General features: G+C 50.1%; 2 protein-coding genes across 3 annotated transcripts in view; both read right to left on the reverse strand.

The window, feature by feature from the left end:
* SMURF1 (SMAD specific E3 ubiquitin protein ligase 1) overlaps positions 1 to 11,561 on the reverse strand; it is a 49,043-nt gene extending 37,482 nt beyond the window's left edge. For both annotated transcript variants that reach the window (XM_071570875.1, XM_071570874.1), the window contains exon 1: positions 11,270 to 11,561. In XM_071570875.1, the coding sequence (XP_071426976.1) occupies positions 11,270 to 11,324 (55 nt within the window). In that variant the 5' untranslated portion in view covers positions 11,325 to 11,561. The remainder of the gene's footprint in view (positions 1 to 11,269) is intronic.
* A 2,274-nt stretch (positions 11,562 to 13,835) lies between these two features.
* Positions 13,836 to 20,499, reverse strand: KPNA7 (karyopherin subunit alpha 7). The gene is made up of 10 exons (XM_071570988.1): positions 20,437 to 20,499; positions 19,665 to 19,802; positions 19,055 to 19,140; positions 17,901 to 18,169; positions 17,333 to 17,415; positions 16,573 to 16,836; positions 15,987 to 16,220; positions 15,481 to 15,663; positions 14,928 to 15,077; positions 13,836 to 13,916 (listed from the first exon to the last, which is right to left on the reverse strand). Exons 1-10 carry the CDS (start codon positions 20,497 to 20,499, stop codon positions 13,836 to 13,838), a joined length of 1,551 nt encoding a protein of 516 aa, XP_071427089.1.
* Between the last annotated feature and the right edge of the window lie 1,200 nt (positions 20,500 to 21,699).

Below are 21,699 nucleotides of genomic sequence, written 5' to 3' on the forward strand. Positions count from 1 at the left end.
TGCACTACCACCATCATCTCAAACATCACAGATAAATCTGTTCTCTTCGGCTGTTTCAAAGTCTGTTTTCTCTCTGCACACTTGCAGGATTTACATCCTAAGGCAATGAGAAAAAAAACTTGTTACTACTTTCCAACTGGGCTTTATTTTCTTTTTTTTTCCCCCTTTCTATCAAAAATAGCTCTCATCTACGTTCTAGTTGCATTTGGAAGTAGCACATGCAGACTTGATAAGCATCCTGTGAAGGAAATGCCTTGAATTGCAGACTTCTTACAACACATTTTCCCAAGCGACTTTTTATAAATCCCATTTCATGACTGGTTTGCTAATTTCTATTGAGGTTTATCAAAACATTATTTGTAGACAAGTCCAATTACTTCTCTGATTGCACAAATAAAAACATTGTAAAAGCAATGACTGTGAGTGGAAGTTCCAAGCCAAGCTGCTGGGTCACACTGAGGTGTTATTCATCCTATTACCAGACAGACCTTTAACTGCAAGGAGGTATTTCATTTTCAACTAAAGAACACAACAAAGAAAAGCACCTATTTACATGTTTCTTTTGTCTGCTTCTAGGCTGTGTCAGAGCAGTGCTAAGAGCTGGTGACAGCACAATTCCTGGAGCTGATTCCATCACCCTGAGCAGATCCAGGGGGTGCAGGTTGGTGTCAGCCTGCCCAGCTGCCTCTTACCTGTGCTCATTTATTGTGCTGCAACAGACACACAGGAAAAAAAATATTAACATTCAATTTCTTAAAAAAATCTTGGAAAAAAGGAATAAAAGATGTAGGTGTTCCTATTACAGCACATTAGCTGTAAATGTAACATACTATATTTTAGTTAATTATTGCCCAATATGCAGGAGTCAGCCTTACAAAGAGCCAGACACATTCCTGGGCTACAGCCTGGGCTTTTCCAAGAGGCAAATTTAATGCTGGATTATTGATGGAATGACAGGATCTCTGGGAAAAGAGGCAAGAGACTTAAATCTGAGTCTGGTTACATCACACAACTTGGTTACATCACACAAGGACCAAGTTGTATAAAGTCATTAAAGCCTGAACTCACCACTGGAGCCCTTCTCTGGCTCCAGAACATTCCCAGGCTGAGGGACCACACCATGTTCCAAGCTGGAACCACCCTCTGGGCTCTCCAAATTCACTTCTGCCTTTTAACCTCACCTCAATTCACTGCTCTGTGCAAGGGAGACCTCACAGAAGAGTTTTCACTCTGGTAAAAACAATTTCAGGGGTGGGTTAATCACATCAGCTGATCATGGCATAAAAACACTTCAGGTAAGAAACAGCTGAGAGGTGAAAAATCAGATACACAGAATTCCAAAAGCCACAACATCTCAGGCATTATTTTTCCACCAGGCCATTCCTGCTGTCTCTGGTGTGTTCAGCAGGGTATTTACAGAGACATGAGGTATGAACGTGCCCACTGCAGACTCAGCCCGACTCTGACCTGTCTGCAGATGTGGTTAAGAAAGAGATACCAGAGACACTGCTTGGAATTCCTTGGAATATGCTCTGAAGCTCCTTGGAATACACAGCTCTGAAGGAAATGGCTTTTCTACAGCCCAGAAAGTTCACCCAATTGCTCTTTCAGAGGCTGACATCAGACCTTTACCTTACATTCACTCAGTTCTGGACTCAAAATTTTACCAAATTAACGGATCCTCTTCCTGACACTGTTAAAAAAAACCCTTTCAGCAGAAAGGTGTCTGCTAATTAGACTTATAATTGCAGAATATGACACCTCTCCATTTTAATCCACAGTTTAAAGTGAAGTTTACAAAAATGTCTGCACATGGCAAAGAACCAAAACACACCAGCTGCAAGGATGAAGGACAAGGATTCCCCTGAAAGGGCATCAGTCACTGCAAGACTGAATAAAAATGAAATTCCTCATTTTTTTCAATTCTGCACTTGAATAGTCAAAAATAATACATTAAAGCAACAGCACAATCCATACACTCAGTTCATTTTCTGTCTAGTTTTGGTTTTCTCTTTCCTTTTGCTCTCCAGGAAAACAAAGCACGTGCATTTCAAAAGATGTTTCCTTTCCAATAAACTTTTTGGGTCAAACACCCCGTGTACTAAAGGATGTAAAAACACTGACACAGGGACTGAATTTTCCACTGTAATGTCTGGTTGGCTTTGGGGATGCAACACAAACCACATCCGGGGGTGAGCACCATGGAAAAGAAAGTTCAGGCTGATGTCAGGAGTTGCCAAAATAAATAAATTATTTTTAAATATAAATAAAAAGGCAACTGTCTTCAGTGGAGTTTTAACCTTTACTTCCAGGAGAAAAGTACGAAGAAGAGTTTTTAATACAGTGTCCTGGAAACACCAGGGAGATTAATTAGAAACATGGATTTTTAATACATGCAGATTTAATTTGCTATTTTGTGAAATAAATAAGGAGACTTTAAATTGGTAAGAACTTATGCATTTTATTTTAGTCTAATTATTAGAGGAAATAGGCAGATTTTGAAGGAAGACAAAAATGTAAACATATGTAAAGGTCAATAAAACACTTTTTCCTAATTCACTCATCCAAAAATGCCATTTTACCGCAAATAATGGAATGTATCTAAAAAGATCTCAACAACTTAAAAGAAAAAAGATTAAATCCTACCAAAAATATTTCTTTATCTACTACTGGTCACCTATGAAAGCAAAATCTACTGCAATAGAAACATAATACCAGGTTGCCTATGAAGGAAAAAGAAACAAATTTTATTTTCTTCAGCAGGACTTCTCCATAATGGGCTGGGAGAGAAACATCCACCATTCAGAAAAACCAATCACGGGTAAAACTGTGCATTAGTGAGGACATTCAGGGACACACAACACTCCTGGTCAATAATACTTGAAGTTAATAGTGTGGTTTAGCACAGCCTTCACTCCTAAACTCGCTGCTGCACAGCCCGGGGAGGGAATCAGGACCCAGAGGGGACAGTGGGAAGCTGTTACAGACGTCCAGTTCCATGGGATTTTCATAGAATCATGGAATCACTTGGGTTGGAAGAGACCTCCGAGATCATCAATCCAACCCTTGATCCAACCCCACTGTGATCACGGAGTGCCCTGGGCTGGTGATCATAGTGGGGTTGGATCAAGACGTGGTGGATTCTCACTCAGTGCCACATCCAGTCTCCTCTTAAACACCTCCAGGGACAGAGAATCCACCCACTCCAATGCCTGAGCACTCTCTCTGCAAAGAAGTTTTTTCTGCTCTCCAACTTCAATTTCCCCTGGCAGACCTTGAGTCCGTCATGCCCCCTTGTCCTATTGCTGAGTGCCTAGGAGAAGAGACCAGCCCCCCACCTGGCCAGAACTTCCCTTCAGGCAGTTCCAGACAGTGCTGAGGTCACCTCTGAGCCTCCTCTTCTCCAGGCTAAACACCCCCAGCTCCCTCAGCCTCTCCCCACAGCACTTGTGCTCCAGTCCCTTCTCCAGTCTCGTTGCTTACGGTTTAGGATTAAAAATTTAACCCACACAGAGCCACACACGGGGCTGGGACTCCCTGGAGCCACTGCCCTGCCAGGGACAATCCCTCCAGATGTGCCGAGGGCAGAACGGCCGCGCCGAGGGCAGAACGGCTGGAATGGCCGCGCCGAGGGCAGAACGGCTGGAATGGCCGCGCCGAGGGCAGAACGGCTGGAATGGCCGCGCCGAGGGCAGAACGGCCGCGCCGAGGGCAGAACGGCCGCGCCGAGGGCAGAACGGCCGCGCCGAGGGCAGAACGGCCGCGCCGAGGGCAGCGCCGCTGGAATGGCCACACCGAGGGCAGCCCCATCGCTCGCTGCCGGGATTGTGCATTATTCTGGCATCACAAACAATAATGGATTGTTTTACCCACAAACAGACGAACAAACCTTCCATTTAAATACTTACTGTTAAATTGTATCAGTATGCGGAATAGTGCCCACTATCCTCCAAAAAACCCCCAGGAAAGTGGAGAGCAGGCTCTGCCAGCTTTATCTGTCTATGCCGTGAATTGGGTAGCCTTGGGGATTTTTGCCTGCTGTGCTCAGTGTCCTTGACAACAAGCCAGTTTGAATTTTGGCCTTTAACTTGACAAAAATGACTTACTGAAGAGGAAGGCATCAAGCTATTACAGCCCTGTGGAGAGATTCTCTCTAAAACAGCATGGATGCTTACTCTGCCAATTCAGCTAGAGCATCATCAGATTTATATCCAGCTCCTACACCCCCAAATATTCACCATGTAACTGCCAGTTCATAAGAGAACATGTGAAAGAAAAGCTTTCAGCACTTGTGCTATGTCTTCCCTTTACATTTCATGACTTTCACAATTAGATGGAAAACAGTAAAATATCCCGAGGGACCCCCTGTCACAAAGTATTGAATTTCCCTTCAAAGAGATGTGAAACAAACTTGAAACACACGCAGCATCTTAACCTGTCACGAACCTACTGACTCCCTTTGAGCAAACATATCTGCAGCTTTCTTTTAACATTACATCGATACTTAAATAAATATTTTTAAATTGATACATACGCACTTGCTGCATGGTTTAAGAAATCACTTCTGTCTTTATCTGTCCCCAAACTCCCAACATGCACATACCTCAGCTCGTCACTGTTCAGCATCTTTGTATAAATCCTCCAGCCAGACTCTCACGGGAAGCTGAACTGGCACTGAAGCAGCTCAAGGGTGACCACAGGTTTTCTTCCATCAGTTTTCTCACGGCAGGTGACAAATTTTTGGCAACGAGGGTCAGCAGACCAGGAAGGAGATAACGCCTTGAGTGGCATTGCAGGAACTCATTTGTAAGCACCTGAAACACCACAGTCCCAGAGCAGCAGCTCCCTCCCCACCTGAGAAATGCTCTGTGTTAATCCCCACAGGATTAACTCCAGGTTTGCCAACAGACATGCCAGAGAAGGTGAGATGATACCAAGGTAAAAAGGGCTGGAGGTTGATAAACAAAGTGCTGCCCTCACTGCCAAAGGATCATTGTGGGATGGCAAAGCACTGAGGACTGTTGTGAAACCTGAACAGACCCACACACGGTGGTTGTCAACAAGTACCTCGAGACTCAAGATCTCACCAACTCTTTGTGCCCTGGCAACTGTCGGCACAGGAAAGAACAAACCATTTCCAGTAATGCTTTATTTCACTCTGGGAGAATAGATCAGCATCTGTTTCCATCAAAATTATGTAAGCCCTGACACAGGTAAAAGCTTGCAATTATATTCCAAACTTCAGTCCTTCTCACAGTAATATTTTGACTATTTCCAGAGGAATCATAACGGGGGGAAAAAAAAGGTTCAATTCCTAACTTAGGGAGAAAGATGACAGATGGAACATCTCTTCTACCCTTTTTTTTAATATTCTCTTCTCTCAGGTCTTAATTAATTGAGTTGCTCTGCTGTGCACCTACCTAATCATCACACCCAGACAACCAGTTTCATCACATCCTCCCCAAACCCCTCTGCCCTATCACGCTGCCTCCACCGAGAGAGCCCAAACCAACCTGGCAGCAGAGTGAGTAGTTACTGGAGAACCATAAATAGCAGCAAGTAACCCAACCAGAGTAATCCAACTCTAAGCATTTCAACTGGACCTGCTTCAAGTTGGGCAGCAATCCAAGTAAACCTCCAAAACACACACACAGGGATGGCATTTTCAAGCAGTACTTCTTCATTCTGTGACCCACTACCAAACCTACAGAAATTCAGAAACAACTGAGAGGGTCTTGTTGGTCTTTTCTTACAGTGCCAGTTTGAGTTGCTCTCAATGAAGTTTCAGTACCAGCACAGAGAACACTGTGGTGTAAAATCAGCTTCCTGACTGAGAAATCAAACACTGCTTGTGTTAGTCCAGAACTGATGATTGATTTTGAAACACAAAGAGAAAGGATGATGCTACAAATTTTAGAAATGTGATAAAGCTGTTCCAGGAAATGGATGAGAAAACTGTCCTTAGACTGGGGGGTATTACGGAATAAAAAAGAAATCGTGAACTGCACAACCATATCCCAAATTGCATTTCTTTATATGAAGACATTCAATTTGACAAAAGAAAGTTTCAAGTTAGGAATAGAGTAGTTATTGTTTCTACTTTTCCCGCCTGAGGGGATATTCAAACAAACTCCTTTTGGTGATTAAATTCACTTCCACCAGGACAATGGTGCTGGCACAGCTTTGACTTACTGGGAGAAACAAAACAGGAGATTTGCTCCCCACAGCCTGCCCAGAGGAAGAGGCTGCTCTTTGGATTCCCACTCTGGCACCCCCAAATGCCAGCTGGCCGGCTGCAAAGTGCTCTCCACTTCCTCCGTGAAAGCAACATTCTATTTATTTTTTTTCTAAATAGTTACACAGGCACTAATTCACCTTGACGAGAACTCTGATGCCTCCCAGGGCAAATGGGGAAGGGAGGCAGAGGCAGATGAAGCGTCTTGCTCAGCATCATCACACAGGAAATCTGTGGCCAAGCCCCGTGTCGAGCTCCAACCACAGCCGGCACCGGCTCCCCACGGACACAGGGCAGGGAAAATCCTCACAGGACAAAACACCGAGCTGTGGATTTCGGCTCCTCCCAGACTGCCACGCAAAAAACAAACACATTTGGAGCTGCTCAACCGCCACTTCCCAGCGTATTCCCCACGGCACAAAACTGGCTGGACATTACAGTCCAGCTGCCCTGGAGGGTGGGATGAGCAGCCGGGTGTTCCTGCCCTCCTGCCCCAGTGCTCCTCACCCGAACCTGTGCTCGTTCTGGTGTCCAACCACACAAACTGCAGCCACCCTAAGATGTATCTGCCATGCCTGACAGAGGGATCCTGCACAGATATTCACTGTTTGTGAACACGGCACATCAAAGTGTCCAGGTCACCAACATTAGTGTTGCTATTGATTAGTTCACTCTGCTGCATTGATCGATGCATTTAGCCATGAAAGGGAAGCAAAACATCCTGACATTGGGGACACATTTTAGTCTGTGACTCTGTAACAATCCTAAATGATCACTGCTCTTAAGGCAATGTAATGTTTTATCTTCTACTCAAAGTCACTATTCCATTACAGATTCCTTCAATTACAAATGCACAAAGTCCCAGAGCCACCAGTTACCAACTGGTCAGGTTGTGTGGCTGGGCCTTCCCTAAGCTTTGCTGACCACAGTGAACTGGAAGTGTGTGCAGGACACTCACCTGTGTCACTTCTCTTCCTCCTTCCCTTTCTTCGCTGCTGCCAATCAGCACCACCTTCCCCACAGCATCAAACTTATCACTCACAAATCTCCTCCAGCTCTTCCTCTCACCTCACCTGCTTCACCATCATCTTCCTCACTCCTCCCTGATGCTTCTGACACCACACCTGGGAGGATTCTCACCTACACTGCTCTTCCCAAACTGCCACCACCTGCAGCCCAGAGCCTTCCCAGGCCAGGTTTTCTGAGAAGAAAAGTGTTTTTACGCCCTTGAGGGATCTGAACTGCAGCTGAGGGATGTGCTTAGAGATGATTATTTGTGTTCTCCTGTTACACTGACTCCAACTTCTCTGTTAAAGGAACTGTTTTGCCATCAGTCCCTGACACAGCCATCTGACCACACACAGGAGGTCTGCCCCCTTTCCTGCTCCAGCCAGGAAGTGATCCATAAAGTCTCAACTAATGCCTTTTCCTTCCCAATCTTTCCTCAGTTCCACAGTGGCTCCAGAAGCCCAGCCAGCTTTTAACACCTCAGCTGAGCCAGAACCGATGAAGCCAGAACACAACTTGCAGATTTTCTGGTAGAAAAGTTCCATGTTTAGTCCATTTCTTCATGGCCTTTCCCATTCCATCTGTAATCCTTGCCTGGAAGCTGCCTGAACAGGCCTGTCTGACACCCAGCACAACGAGACTGCACGTCCCACCAGTGCTTGTGGGTGACACAAGAGTGTGACCAAGACACGTGTGAGCCTTGGGGATGATCAACCCTCTGGAACCTCCCAGGGAGCTGCGACTGCAGCAGCAAACAGAGGTCTCAGAGAAGCACATGGATAAAAAGGGACACGTTCTCCAGGAAGTTGCCCTGGCCCAGCAGATCCTGAGCTGACTTGGGGAGCACATGAACTCACAGTGTCATTTGATTTTTCCTATCCTGGTGTTGGAAAATCCACCACTGATGACAACACAGACAGGAAGAGACCACAGGACCATTGATTGGGTGGAAAAGACCTCTGAGATCAGCAAGTCCAACCCTTGATCCAACCCCACTGTGATCACCAGCCCAGGGCACAGAGTGCCCTGGGCTGGTGATCACAGTGGGGTTGGATCAAGACGTGGTGGATTCTCACTCAGTGCCACATCCACAGAATGGATTGGGTTGGAAAACCCCTCCAAGATCATCAAGTCCGACCCTTGGTCCAACTCCAGTCCCTTTACCAGATCATGGCACTCAGTGCCACGGCCAAGCTCAGGTTAAAAATCTCCAGGGATGGGGAATCCACCCCCTCTCTGGGCAGCCCATTCCAATGCCTGAGCACTCTCTCTGCAAAGAAGTTTTTTCTGATCTCCAACTTTAATTTCCCCTGGCAGAGCTTGAGCCCCCCTTGTTCTTGTTTTACTTTACTTTGCCTAGAACTGCTCCAAAGGGCAGGAGACAAAGCCATGAGTGTCTCTGGCTCCTCCATCACCAGCAGGGAAGGTTTCAGTGGAAATGAGAGGAATAGTCTTTTGGAGGAACTGAGATACAACAGGAGATCAGCACGTTTGTGATGCACAGGACACAAAGTCATTTTAACCTCCATCCAATTCATTGCTGCTGATGTATTTTTAATATTTCCACACATTAATGCATTATTTGCCATTTTTACTTCATTTTGATTTGCTTCAGGCTAGGACTGACATTAACTTGGGAGATCACTCCTGGTAATCATCACTCCTGGTAATCACCAGAGCATCCAGAATTTCAGGTATATTCACACAAATAACCTGCTAACATAAATACCTGTCCAGTATATGAAGGGAAAAGATTGTATCTTTAAAAAATCATGAGAGATTCAACCCCTGCTCCCTTCCCACTCCCACAGTGATGCTCCCAGGCACCCTCAGCCTGAGTGGTATTTACCCAGCTATTTTCAGTACTGCAAAACTTAGAGGGTTTCTAATCACAGGAAACACAAGGCAGGTAATAAATCATAACAAAAAAAAGTTCTCTGTCTTGATTCAAATCTGCTCAAACCCCCCAACAGCCAGAGAAATGAGAAACCAACAGCCAGGCTGGCTGCAGGGATTGGAAACAGGTAAGTCAGCACCCAGTCCCAGCCCAGCCAAGAACTCGGCATTGCCCAACAATTCCAGAGCTCAACCTCTCCCAGAGCAATTTATTTGTTGATTAAATACAGCAATTTTTGTCACACCACCCAGGTTTCCTGCTTGTAAAAACAGAAGATGTGTTTGAGCAAGCAGGAGATTCCTTCAATACGGTTAAAAAATGGAGAGCAATAAAATATAAATCCACCAAGTTGCTCAATAAACTGAAACTACAGACTCTTCCAGGAAATGTTCCCAGCTCAGAGAGAAGGCTGGTGCATGCTGAAAGTAAAAAAGCATTTTGCTGCAGCATTCAGCCTTTAAAATTAAACCCAACAGCTTCTCTCTGTTATTTAAATTATCTCCTCCAGCTCAGAAGGGCTATGACCACGGTCTAAGTTACTTAACTCACATTTTTATTGACTGACTTGCATAAAAATAAGCCACATTAATGACTGAGCTGACATTTGGTACACATCACCACAAAACTCATTTCAGATCAAACATCACCCATACAACCTAAAAATATTTCCAGCCTTCTCATGGCCAAGAAAAGGATTTTCAGATTTACATTATCCTCCCAAACTTTGGTCTTCTGAAGCACAAGCAGCACAGAATCAAAAGGATTAAAAGAACACCAGGGGTTTTATTTTATTTTGCCTCTGATTGAGTGTGTTACGTGCCAGGAGCAAGTTAACCTGTAACTGCAGTTTAACCAGCACCGTTTTCTCATTATTTGCCAACGCTTTGTGCACCCACAGACACGAGATCCTGTTCTAGGGATCAATGCCAGTCACCCAGAGCAGCACTTTTGGCTCCTGCAGCCCCAGAGACCTCCAACCATCCACTTGTTGCCTTTGAAAGACCAGACTGGACCTTATTTTTTAATAATTCACACAGCAGCCTCAACAAGCAGGAGCTGTGTCTCTTCCCATTAAAGGAGCAGGCTCGGCACCGACAGGAGCAGCTTCCAAAGGGCTTAATGCGGATCTTTCAGGGCACAACATAAAGTGGTTTATCCAGAGGCCTCTGAGGGAGGCAGGACACGCACAGAGCTCTGGGTGTCACCTCCTGCACGGACAAGGAGCTCCCAGAGCTGAATGAACAACCTGCCAGGTGAGAGCAGGTCAGGAGAAAGGAGGGAAAATAATAAATCACGCTTAAAAAAAAAAGCCAAGAGTAAATAAATGAATGTTTTCTCGTTAAGAAGTGAGTTATCCTCCTTGGCACACAGAAGGCTGGGGGGGTTATTAATGAAGAATTAAGTGAGGCAAATTATGAAAGGCTTTGCTGAAAGCCAGCCCATGGGAGAGGTGGCCTTGGGAATCCTCCTGGGAAAGGGGCAGGAGAGCCCAGGGAGGGGCAGGGCGGTCTGGATGGCTGAAGGGGGGACACAGGGACACCTCCATGGGGGAGGGTGGGAAAGAGCCCCCAGGAAGGGGCAGGATGGCCTGGTCTGTGTGGGGATGTCACAGGGGGGGACCCCACGGGGGAAGGGGCAGAGGAGACCCCAAGAAAGGGCTGGGAGGGGGGAAGGGGTGGCAGAGAGACCCCCACACAGGGAAGGTGCAGAGGACACCCCATGACGGAGAAGGGAACAGGGGGGTATCACAGGGACCCCCCCAGTTGGGAGAGGGCAGAGCAGACCCCATGAAGGGTCAGGGTGTGTGCGGGGGGTGAAGGTGCACAAAGGATCCCAGGAAGCTGCAGCGTGTCCTGCCCTGCTGGAAAACGACGGGGAGACAGTGACAAATTTATGCCACTTCAAGGGGGACTCAAGCACCCCATACCGGGGAGGGAGGGCAGGAAAAAATATAAATACATGAGAACCAAGAGAGGCTCCGCCGGGCCACGGGGGTGGAAGCGGAACCGAAAAACGCAGGATAAAAGTTCAGCCAGGCTGGGAGCTCGGCCCGCCAGGCCGGGCAGGGGGCGAGGCGGGGGGGACCCGGGCCCGGCCACACACACACGGCCCCGCCGCCGCCCCGTTACCTGTGAGGCGGATCTTGATGCTGGATCCGTTCCGGCGGGTACCGGGATTCGACATCGCGCCTGCAGCAGCCAGAGGAGAATAAGGAGGAGGAGAACGCGGCGGCGGCGCCGAGCTCAACCGGCGGCCCCGCGCTCCCCCGCCATGGGGGCCCGCCCGCTGCTCACGATGCCGGGATGGGCGGCGCGGCGTGCCGGGGGTGGGCACAGGCTCGGCCGCCTCAGCCCCCCGAGCCCCCCGATCCCCTCAGCCCTCACCGAACCCGGACCCGCCGCGCCCGCCCGGCCCGGCCCGGCCGCGCACTGCGCTGGCCACGCCCCCGACACGCCCCCGCGCACGCCGGAGGGTCGTGACGTCAGCACGCACGGCGGCGCGGCCGCGACCGGGCGCCATGATGGGAAGGTCGGAGAAGGGCGAGTTGGAGTACGGCGCATGCGCAGGAGGGCGTTGGGAGGGATAGCGCCTCCTGGCGGGGGGAATGGGATGGGGTGGGGTGGGAAGGGGATGGGAGTGGGATGGGGTGGCGTGGAGGGAGATGGGGTGGGATGAATATGGGAGAAAGGGGGTGGATTAGGAGGAAATATGGAGGAATGGGCGGGAATAGGGGAAGGGTGGGGGAATTAGGGGGGAAACAGGGGAAGGGGGGGATTGGGGAGGAATAGAGCTGGAGTGGGGGGGATAGGGGAGCATGGGGGGGGTATGGGAGAATGGGGGTGAAATGCAGCCTTAGAGGGGTGGCATGAGGGGAAATACAGAGGAATGGGGATGGATTGAGGGGAATAAGGGCTGGAATGGGTGGATAGGTGTATACAGGGGTGGGGTAGGAAGGAATGGGGGGAATAAACATGGAATCTGCAGTAATGCAGTTAATTTGGGGGAGTAGGGATGCCTGGGGTGGAATGGAGGCAAATAGGGCTGTCTGGGGGTGCCGAGGGGTGTCTGGGCTTGAACAGGGGCTGAGAGGTGCCATTTTTCTCTTTTTATCTTGCTTTCAGCCAGCAGAGCAGCAGCTGAAAGGGACAGCCCTGCCTGGGGCTGTGGGAAAAGCCACCCAGGATGCCCCCACAGGACAACAATCCAAAGTCAGGGGGGATGCAGAGCCAGCTCCGGTCTGTGTCTCCACTTACACTGAGGAAGCACCGACCTCAGATTCGTTTTACCCAGTGAAATGTGACCATTCCCAGGTGCCACTTCAGCCCTGTCAGCAGTGGGAAGGCACACACAGCCCAGCCACCACCCCCCTACCAGCCCCCAGGCACAGAGGATCGTTCACAGGCCCTTGTTTCAGTTGCTTTATGGTATTTTTAAGTCCACAGCTTTGGATCCAAGAAGCACTCTAATATTAAAATGCTGGGATCTGAAATGCAGAGAAGTGATACTCAGCTCTGGTACCCACAGTTGGGGCTGCACAGCTCCTCTCAGGGCACAGACTTTACTAACAAGTCCCTATTCCCTGGGTGGCCTGCAGGAGAAAAACATCTCTGCTGAGCAGAGCCAGGGCAGAGGAAGAGTTTCTGCTTCCTAAAGAGGTTTTCCCTCCAGATTAAGCTGCCTGTCACATCACCCTCTGCTGCAGCTGAGAAAGCAAAGCCCTGAGCCCACCCCAGGGTCAGTTTGAAGAGCCAAGCCCACCAAAACAGGGAGAGAAAGCTGCCCCCCTCATCCTGCACTGAGCAAAGCTTTGGAGATGATTCAAGCCCTGGGGAGCAAAGGTTCTCCCAACACTGCAGGGATGGAGCAGGGGCCAGAAGAGGTTCAAGAGCCACATCAACTCCATCCTCAGCTCCTGCTCACCTGCAGATGGAGATCACAGCTGGAAGGCTTGGGGAGAGGGAGGACAAGGGACAGTAACACCCCATGGAAACCTGAAATACCTCAGAATCAAAGGGCAGCTCTGAGGAGAGCCAGATCCATGGGATCTAAGCTGGTGGAGGGCACCAGGGAAACTGCAGCAGAGGTGAATCATTCCTACTGCACTATCCTCCCTCACAGCTTTCCTGCCAGAGGCCCAGAATTTACTCAGCAGCTCCCCCATCCAGGCTCCAAAGCTTCTGGGGCAAGTGAAGCAACACAGAGCAAGGGCAGAGACCCACCACCTTCTCCTGGCTCAGTTCCTTCTCTGCCAAAAGCATCTCCTCTCTCATACAGGGGTGACAGTACCTGCAGAAAGGTGAAACACTTCCCAAAGAGAGAGCTCTTCTTCTCAGAGCTGTTTCAGCCACTCCAAGTCAAGCCTAGAAAGTTTCAGCACAAGGATTGGGTCATAAGATGCTGCTTTCCAGCAGCTTGATATTCTTAGAAAGTTTCCACCCAGAAAACATGCCCAGAAGCTCCAACACATTCCTGCAAGGCCTGAAGATGCCACTGGAAAAGACAAATCATGTCATTTGCAACAGCAGCTTTAAGTGGGGGGGGAATAATCAAAGGCAATAATACAAAGCCAGAAGTGCATTTATTGACAAGTTTCAGAAGTTAAAAGAGTCAGCATCTCTGCTTCTTCTGAGTGGATGTCTGAGCTCTTCACAGGCACCTTCACCCACCAGCCCAGTGCTGTGCCATGACTTATCTTCAGAAGTTGAAGTCTTGCTTCTCCACTGAGAAATCATACAGCCCATCCTGACCAGTCTGAGGCTCCAGGTCTGAGTTTTCCTAGAAGGAAGGTGATAATCAGTCAGTTACAGGGTCTGCATCTGAATAAACCTAAGCTTTTTTACAGCAATTTATTGTTTTATTCTTGTTTCAAGTATTTGGATGCTGTAAGAAGCTGTTAAGCTCAGCTTGACTTTAACAGAGCCCTTGGAGGCCAGAGCAAGTCCTGCTGCTCCTCACAGCCCACTGAAGCTGCAGTGCCCCTGCATCCCACACAGCAGCAGCCAAACCCACGGGCTCAGGCACCAGGGGGAGAAGAAAAGTAGCTGCAGTGGAAGAACTCCAATTAAATTGGAACAGCAACAAGCCAGGACTGCTCAGGAGAGATTTACCTCAGCATCCAGCCCCTCAGGCAGGTACTGGAGTATGGGAGAGCTTCCTGCACAGGGACATCCCACAGACCCTGCTCTGGGCAGAGGACTGAACCAGGCAGTTGCTCTCTGCTGCAGCTCATGTCCAGGCTGAGCCTCAGCTCCAGGACTTGCCAGGCCTTTAAGCCTCTTCTCTGAGGTTTCCCAATCTACAAGACTAAGGCTGGGACCAAGCCTGGCATTGTGACAGCCACTGGACTCTTGCAGCTCCTGGCTGGTGTCCCATCCTCTTTTTTCCATAGATTCATTACCATGAGAAGGGTCAAGTAGATCCAAATGCAACCTGAGCACTGTTATCAGCTGAGTGGGAGGCTTCCATTCATAGTGATAAGCCAGCTCAGCTCTGAAGGAGGAAACTTCTCCACATTTGGTATTCATATCAGTAACTCCAGCTGATGCCAGTTTAAATTCCAGCAGCAAGATGCTATCAAGGCATCCCTGTCTGTTGTGCAACTCATTGGCTGGCACAACTTGGAGCTCTTACAGACCTTTAAGAGCAGCCAAAAGAAGCTGTAAGGGCTACTCCAGTCATGGGAAGGTCTCATCCAAAACCCTATTTCAATACCCCTAAACTCTGTTCTTCATTCCAGTGCATAACAGGTTCATATTTTCAGATGAGAAGTAGCAAAGGGTCACATACCTCCCCAGAAAAGTATTTCTCTATGATGTTTAGGGCAGCTCTGTAGACCATGTTGTTCTCATGGTTCTGCAAGTCTTCAATTTTCTCCAGACCACCGAGCTCCTCCACCAGCAGACACAACTTATCTGTCTCTCCCAGCTTCTCAGCTGCCTGTAGCATCAGGAAACCAGAACATCAGTAACAGGTTTGAAAGGGTCTATACTACAATTACAGCCCTGATCTACAAGCCAAAGGATCACAGTCCCTAAATTTATGGTCCCTACCCAATACCAGGGATATGACTGTGGTGTCCATGGAACAGCAGGCCCTGCTGGGACTACAGACAGTGGCTTGACTGCCAACCAAACCAGCTGGCAGGAGATGAGAGGGACACTTTGGGAACTGGATCTTGGGTCCAGACCTTTGGACAACCCAAGGCTATCCAAAAATAAGTTAAACAACATGAAGTCTCTCTCACTTGAAAAAAAACCCACCCCCAGCCACACAATGTGAGCATTTGGCTGACTCCTTGCTGCTCTTTTGGAGAAGGAATTCAAGGGATAAGAGATCTTACCATGAAGAGATTGGAAAGGGTATCCAGGATGATCAGGATAGTTTTGCTGTCTCTGGATGAGAGCAAGTTGAGCAGAGGTCTGAGGACCCCAGAATGGACGAGCTCCACCACCTGATCCACCGTTGCTCCAGTTGTGAAATTGGCCACTACCCACACCCCCTCCTTCTGAGCCTTGAAGTCACCCTGGGAAAGCAGCACAGGGAAGGCATTCCCAAGTTTTAGCATCCCTCCAGGATCAGTGGGAGGTGAGGACAGCCTTTTGCCCCTTGTACTCAGCTTGGACTGACCCCCCTTTCCCAGCCCCTTGAGGACACCTGGCAGAGCTGCCAAGAGCAGCTTCAGGACATGTTTTCTTGCAGGTGTACTGAAAAGTCTGAGTGCCGTGGCTGTTCCAAGGACCTCAACAGCTGTGGAACAGCCTGCTCAGATGGCTCTTGGGGCAGAGTGCTCCCCAAGTGAAGCATCACAGACCTCAGGAACTCAGTAGAACTGGCCCCATCCCTTACCTTGTCCAGCAGCTCCACCAAAGGTGGCAATAACCCACAGGTGATGATCTGTTGGATCTGCTGGGAAGGACCTGCTGCAATGTTACTGAGTGTCCACGCTGCTTCCTTCTGGATGGTTGGCTTTGTGTGCTGCAGGAGGCTGGGCAGGACAGCCAGGACACCGGCATCGATGGCTGCCTGGGTCTGCTGGTCTGTCCCTGTCACCACATTCCCGATGGCACGCAGAGCTGGAGTCTAGACAGGGATTAAAGAGGATGAGGAGAGGCCTTACCTCGGGGGATACATGTCAGAAAGTCCAGCAAGATCCCTCACTAAGTGCTTGATCCTTCGGGTAAGGAGAGCATTGTGTGTGATCACTGCTTGTTTACAGAGCTATTGTCCTCCTGTTTGCTCTAAGCAGCTCTCTCCAGTCTCCAGCCACAGCAGGCCAGGGCAGAGCAGGGGCTTGGCAAGTGAGCAGCCACCACTTCAGGGTAGGGGACAGCAGACCACAGCTGCCACAGAGAGTGAGGAGATGTGTGTTCCCCCTCCTCAGGTGTTTCTCCATAAAGGGAGCAGAGCATGGAGATTGCTGATAGTTCCCTACCATAATCATCAAGTGTGTGCTGGCCATGAGTTCCACGAGCCTTGGGAGAACCCCTGTGTCCACCACGAGTTGGATTCGGTCATTGGAGCCATCAGTCAGGTAGGAAACAGCCCAGCAGGAGTCAGTGATGACGTCCTTGTCCTCGTGCTGGATGAGGCAGATGAGGACAGGCAGTATCTTGTGCACTGCATCCAGGGGAGGGTAGGGGTTCTTGTTCCTGCAGAGGTTGGACAATGTCCAGGTGATGTTCCTCAGGAACCCAACCTGAAACACAAGGGAGGTGTAAGATCCTCACTGCCCATAACAGCATCTCAGTCCACCTTACACCGTTCTGTGAGGGTCCTTTCTCCCCTAGAGACAGAAAGCAGTGAGGCAGCACCATTGCAGAAGGGCAGAGGTAAGCCACAAATCTAGCAGTTCAGAGCTACCCAAGAAGCAGCAGGAGGAAGCCTGAAGGGCAAGTTCAACCCTTCCACATGCATTTGCAAGTCTGCCTTGCACCAGTTTCATCTTATTCCTAGCCTGAGATAGTCAAAGCTGGATAAGAAACCCAAGACTGGAAGATACCGCATTGACTTGGAGACTGTGCCAGCTCGACATGCCCAGCTTAGTGCATAGGCAGGGCCACAAAAGCAGTTCAGAGCAGGGTCTCATTCAATTATACAAACAGCTTGTTGTGTAAAAGGCAGATGACAGACTTCCTTCACCCATCACCCAAGTGATTAAAAGCTGTTAAGCCAAGAAAATGAAGGTTATTTACTGGAGTTACAGGTGACACCAGAGCCAGCAAAGAAGGAATCACATCACAATTGATAAGAGCATCTCTGTAGACAGGACCATCCCCTGTACACAAAGGGTTGGTTATTGTGTCTGCTCAAGTCACAGGACAGTCAATATCAAACAGCAATCAGACCTGCAGGGCCAGGGCTGGGTGACCAGGCTCCCCCACCAGCCACACACCATTAGGCACTTCCAGGTGGGAAGGATTCACTGGGCAGACTGGGGTGCCAGGAGGGCTGGGTGGTGGCAGGCAAACCAGATACCACCCATTCTGTTCTCCCTACGGACCACATTAGGGGGTTAAACCGTTGCAAGCAGGATGGAGTCCCACCCTTGCCTTTGGCCAAAATCCTCTTGCAGAGCCAACACAGGATCCCAGAGGCTGCCAGGCCACACCAAGGGGCTGAAGGGTTAAGAGGTTCATCAGGGGCAGCAGCTTGGACACAAAGCTGCAGGGAGAGAGGGCTGTGGCAGGGAGCACCAGTACTTTATGTCCACAGCACTGGCTCTGCCAGTGTCCCTCTGTGTGCTCCCACACCTTTCCTCACCTGCAATGTTGCCCAGAGCCCACACAGACTGCTCACTGATGTGCATGTGTGGGGAGGACAGGAGGGAGATGAGGGCTGGGATGGCACCTCCCTCCACTACTGCCCTGGTGTGCTCTGAGGTGCCAGAGGCGATGTTGGTCAGTGCCCAGGCTGCCTCAAACTGCAGGGCAGTATTGTCAGCTCCAGTCAGGAATTCCACCATCCTGGGGATGATGCCCAGCTCAATGATCTGATTGATGGGGGGATCCTTCTGCTTGGACAGCAGTCTCCTGCAAGAGGACACAGCACAGCCTGCCATGAGAGACCCAGTGTGGTGCCACCACAGCCCATAACCAGCTATGAGGTTGTGGCTTGCAGGGGAAGCACCATCTGTAAGAGATGACAGATCAGCATCCCACCCCAGCAAACCCTCATCAGAGGGGCTGCCACAGAGAGGGAAGACACAGCTAAAGGTGCTGAAGCAACAGCAGGGTGTCTGTTGGAGTGCAGTACCTCACACGTCCTTCTGGGACCATGATAATAGTCCATGCTCTACACCTTGCAGGAGTTTGAGAGTGACAAAAAGGTATGCAATGTGTTCTCTTCCAGCCTGGCTTTACCATTCCTGGGCTCAGAGCACTGGCCAGCCCTGCACACACCAGAGCTCACTCTTAAAGTTTCAGGCTCTTTTTCCAGCTAAAGACAAACATGTAACCTCTTCTGGACCCTCAGAAGAGGGTCATCACCCTGCTGCTAGATTGGTGATGACACCCTGTGATCCTCCCTGCACCCACCCCACTGAGGACAGTCCCACAGATCCTTGCAGAGCCAGGCTCTCCTCTCCTTGGCCTGCCCAAGCACTTGGTCCTTGATTTCCTGCAGGACCCAACATGATCCCTGGCATAGCAATGGGGGGCCATAGCCAACCCCTCAGTTGGGTTCAACCCCACAGGTCTGTGCTACAAGCACTGCCCAAGACTGACAGAGAGAAGGATGGCACACAGGGCACAGGACAGGCACCAGCTGAGGTTCTCCAGAGCAGTTTGGGTTACCACCAGACTCCTTCCCCATCTCTCCAGAGAGCTCCTCAAACAGGAATAAATGCCTTTTGCCAACAGGACCCACCACAGCTCCATGAGCCACCTCCCTCCTGGCACAGGCAGCCAGGCACGTACCTGGCGACCTGCGTGGCCAGCAGCTGCAGCTTGGGGTTGTTCCCGTTCACAGCCTCAGCGATCTGCTCCAAGGACAGCTGAATAACCTATGGCACAGGGAATGATTCACAATCAGACAGGGAGCCGGGACTCCCTTCGGTTACATCTCCGCAGTCAATCAGCTGTCTAGACCCGAGTCAGTCACCACTTCATATCTAAGCAACGTCTACTCTTTATGCAACAGTTTCGAGATGAGGCAGAGAATCCACAAAAGCCTTCAAGGCAACTAATGCTTATAATCAAGCACAGAAAGAGTCACTGACACACCATAATGGGCCTGCGAGCTCAGTAATTACCCCTTGCTGTGCAGGGAGCCAGACAGGAGCTGTGCCAGCTCCCAGCGAGCCAGAGCACCAGCCTGTTCTACCTGCCATCAGGGGAGGCCAGCAGGACATCATCTCCATGAGAAACAGCAGAGGAAAAGGCCAGGCAGTCTGAAACACTCCCCAGCACCGGCCATGGCAATCAGGAACGGCACCAGCTACTTAACCCAGGTCACCAGCTGTGGTCCAAGTAGAGGATGAAACCTACTGCATTGACCCTTCCCAGGTGCAAAGCACTCAGCACTCACCTCCTTTGGTCTGTCTTGTCCTGGAGAGAGATTCCCCTCCTCCAGATTAAGGGAAATATTTCTGCGCTTCAGGATCTGCTCATCCTTCTTGGCCTTCCGCAGCTCGATGCTCACCTCCACCCTCTGCATCCGCAGGGCCTGGAGGGCACAAGGGCACCATCCCACCCATGTCTGCATCATCCCATTCCCCGAGGAGCTCATCTCTGCAACCCCCTGCCCCCCATTTCCCACAGGAGGAGAACAGAGACCCAGCAGGCTGTCCTCGCTGTGGCCTGGGGGGTGATGTACGAGATGGGACAGAGTAAACCTCTCCCTTTGTGCCTCTCAAGGGCATGGACTGTTGGATGAACCAGCAACCAGTGGATGTTTTTAAAACCAGATTTGCTGAACTTGAAAGGCAAACACTCTTCTCCTCTACTGGCTTAAAGCAGGCTGACAGATCCCATGGTGTGACTGCCCTGACAGCCCCCACCTCGCAGGGATAACTGCTGCAGAGAGCTCAGCTGAGCCACCTCCCTTCCCCAGCTCACAGACACCCACCCAGAACACTCCCATCCCCCTTGCCTGGGCCACCACACTCCCTGCAGCCCAGCCAACCCCACATCACACCTCAAAAGCCACCTGAGCATCTCAGCTGGCAGAGCCATCCCCTGCCACCCCATACAGGTATATTTGGGGGCCCTGGGCCTTCAGAAGACTTTCCAACTGTTAGAAGGGGGAGCAGGCAAACCCCCGTGGCCCAAAGTTGTGGCACAGGCAGGTGGGTACTCACAGCTGCATCCTTGCCCTTGTTCTTGAACTTCCTGATGCGCTGCTTGTTCTTCCCAAACTCCATCTCAGCAGGGTTGAGAGAGGTGCCAGCTGAATGTCTTCACGTGTTCTTGTGCTTCAGGACAGAGCAGGGTCAGGTCACAATTGCCCAGCAACATCTCCTGCCATCCACAGAGGGGGCTGGGACCCCCTACTCCCACCAGCAGCCTGTGGGACCCCACACTCCCACCAAGGGAGATGCTGGAGGTCCTCGGCCCCAAGCAGGGCTTGGTAAGATCCTCACACACTGCAACTGAGCCAGTGAACTAAATACCAGCACAAACTGCCACTTAATATCAGGCTACAAAAATTACAGCTGCTGCTATAACCCCATGAGGAAGCCAGACAAACTTCCCATCGTTGCAGAAACATCACCTTCCCATGGTTCTGATCCTGGACCTCTCAGTTTTGCTTTGACTCAGAACCTAAGCCTGGCAGGGTCTCTTGCCCCCAAAAGGATCAGTTTAAGGACTAACCTAAGGACACACAGCCACATCCAAGCCTCTCACCTCAACTTGGCTTCCTACACCAGCACCCCAAGCTAAGAAAGACCCACAGTCAGATGCAGAGGCATAAAGTGAGCAAGTTCAACTGAGAAATGAGGTCTCCTGGAAATCCAGCAGGTAGTACAGAGTGCCTGGTGAACAGGAAGTAGAGACAGGTGAAAGTAATTTCTAAGCATCCCCTAAATCAAATCCACAGCCACACACAAATAAACCAATAGCTGGCCTTCAGACACCTTCTGTCAGAAAAAAAACAAGGCTCCCACCCAGCAGAAATGGAGATGTTTTCAGACCAGACACCATCAAGGGACCCCTAAACCCAAGCTGTGCATCAACACACTCAAGGGCTGGTCACACAGGAGCTCAGTACAGCCCCAAACAGCCAGGAGAGCCCAACAGCAGCCTCACCACAGGGTATAAGGAAATAAACAGCCACTCACACCAAAAACCACTTACCCCAACACTCTCTCTCATACCCCAACACCCTCAAATGCCTCTTTTATTTCCCCCAGGGAGCCACGTACTCCCAGCTCCTCTCCACAATTGGCTCTTCCCAGGACAGCCCCCATTATCCCCACCTGCTCCCTCATCATGCCCACCTGGATGCCCCAGGAGGGGGATGGATGGGCCACCACTCCTCCCCCTTGACCTCCTCCATGTGTTTTTGCTTTGCCCCCTTTGGCCTTGGTCTTGGCCAGACTTGTCACAGGCAATGCCAGTCT

Source organism: Pithys albifrons, chromosome 16, assembly GCF_047495875.1.
Source record: "Pithys albifrons albifrons isolate INPA30051 chromosome 16, PitAlb_v1, whole genome shotgun sequence".
In the NCBI taxonomy this organism is placed as follows: domain Eukaryota; kingdom Metazoa; phylum Chordata; class Aves; order Passeriformes; family Thamnophilidae; genus Pithys; species Pithys albifrons.

Excerpts from the sequence above, each read along its gene's own strand:
- KPNA7 (XM_071570988.1), bottom strand. The coding sequence starts at position 20,499 with ATGGAGTTTGGGAAGAACAAGCAGCGCATCAGGAAGTTCAAGAACAAG. Across the intron at positions 18,170-19,054 it reads CTGGCCACGCAGGTCGCCAG|GAGACTGCTGTCCAAGCAGA; the intron begins GTACGTGCCTGG and ends GTCCTCTTGCAG. Across the intron at positions 16,837-17,332 it reads TGGTGTCACCTGTAACTCCA|GTTGGGTTCCTGAGGAACAT; the intron begins GTAAATAACCTT and ends CTTGTGTTTCAG.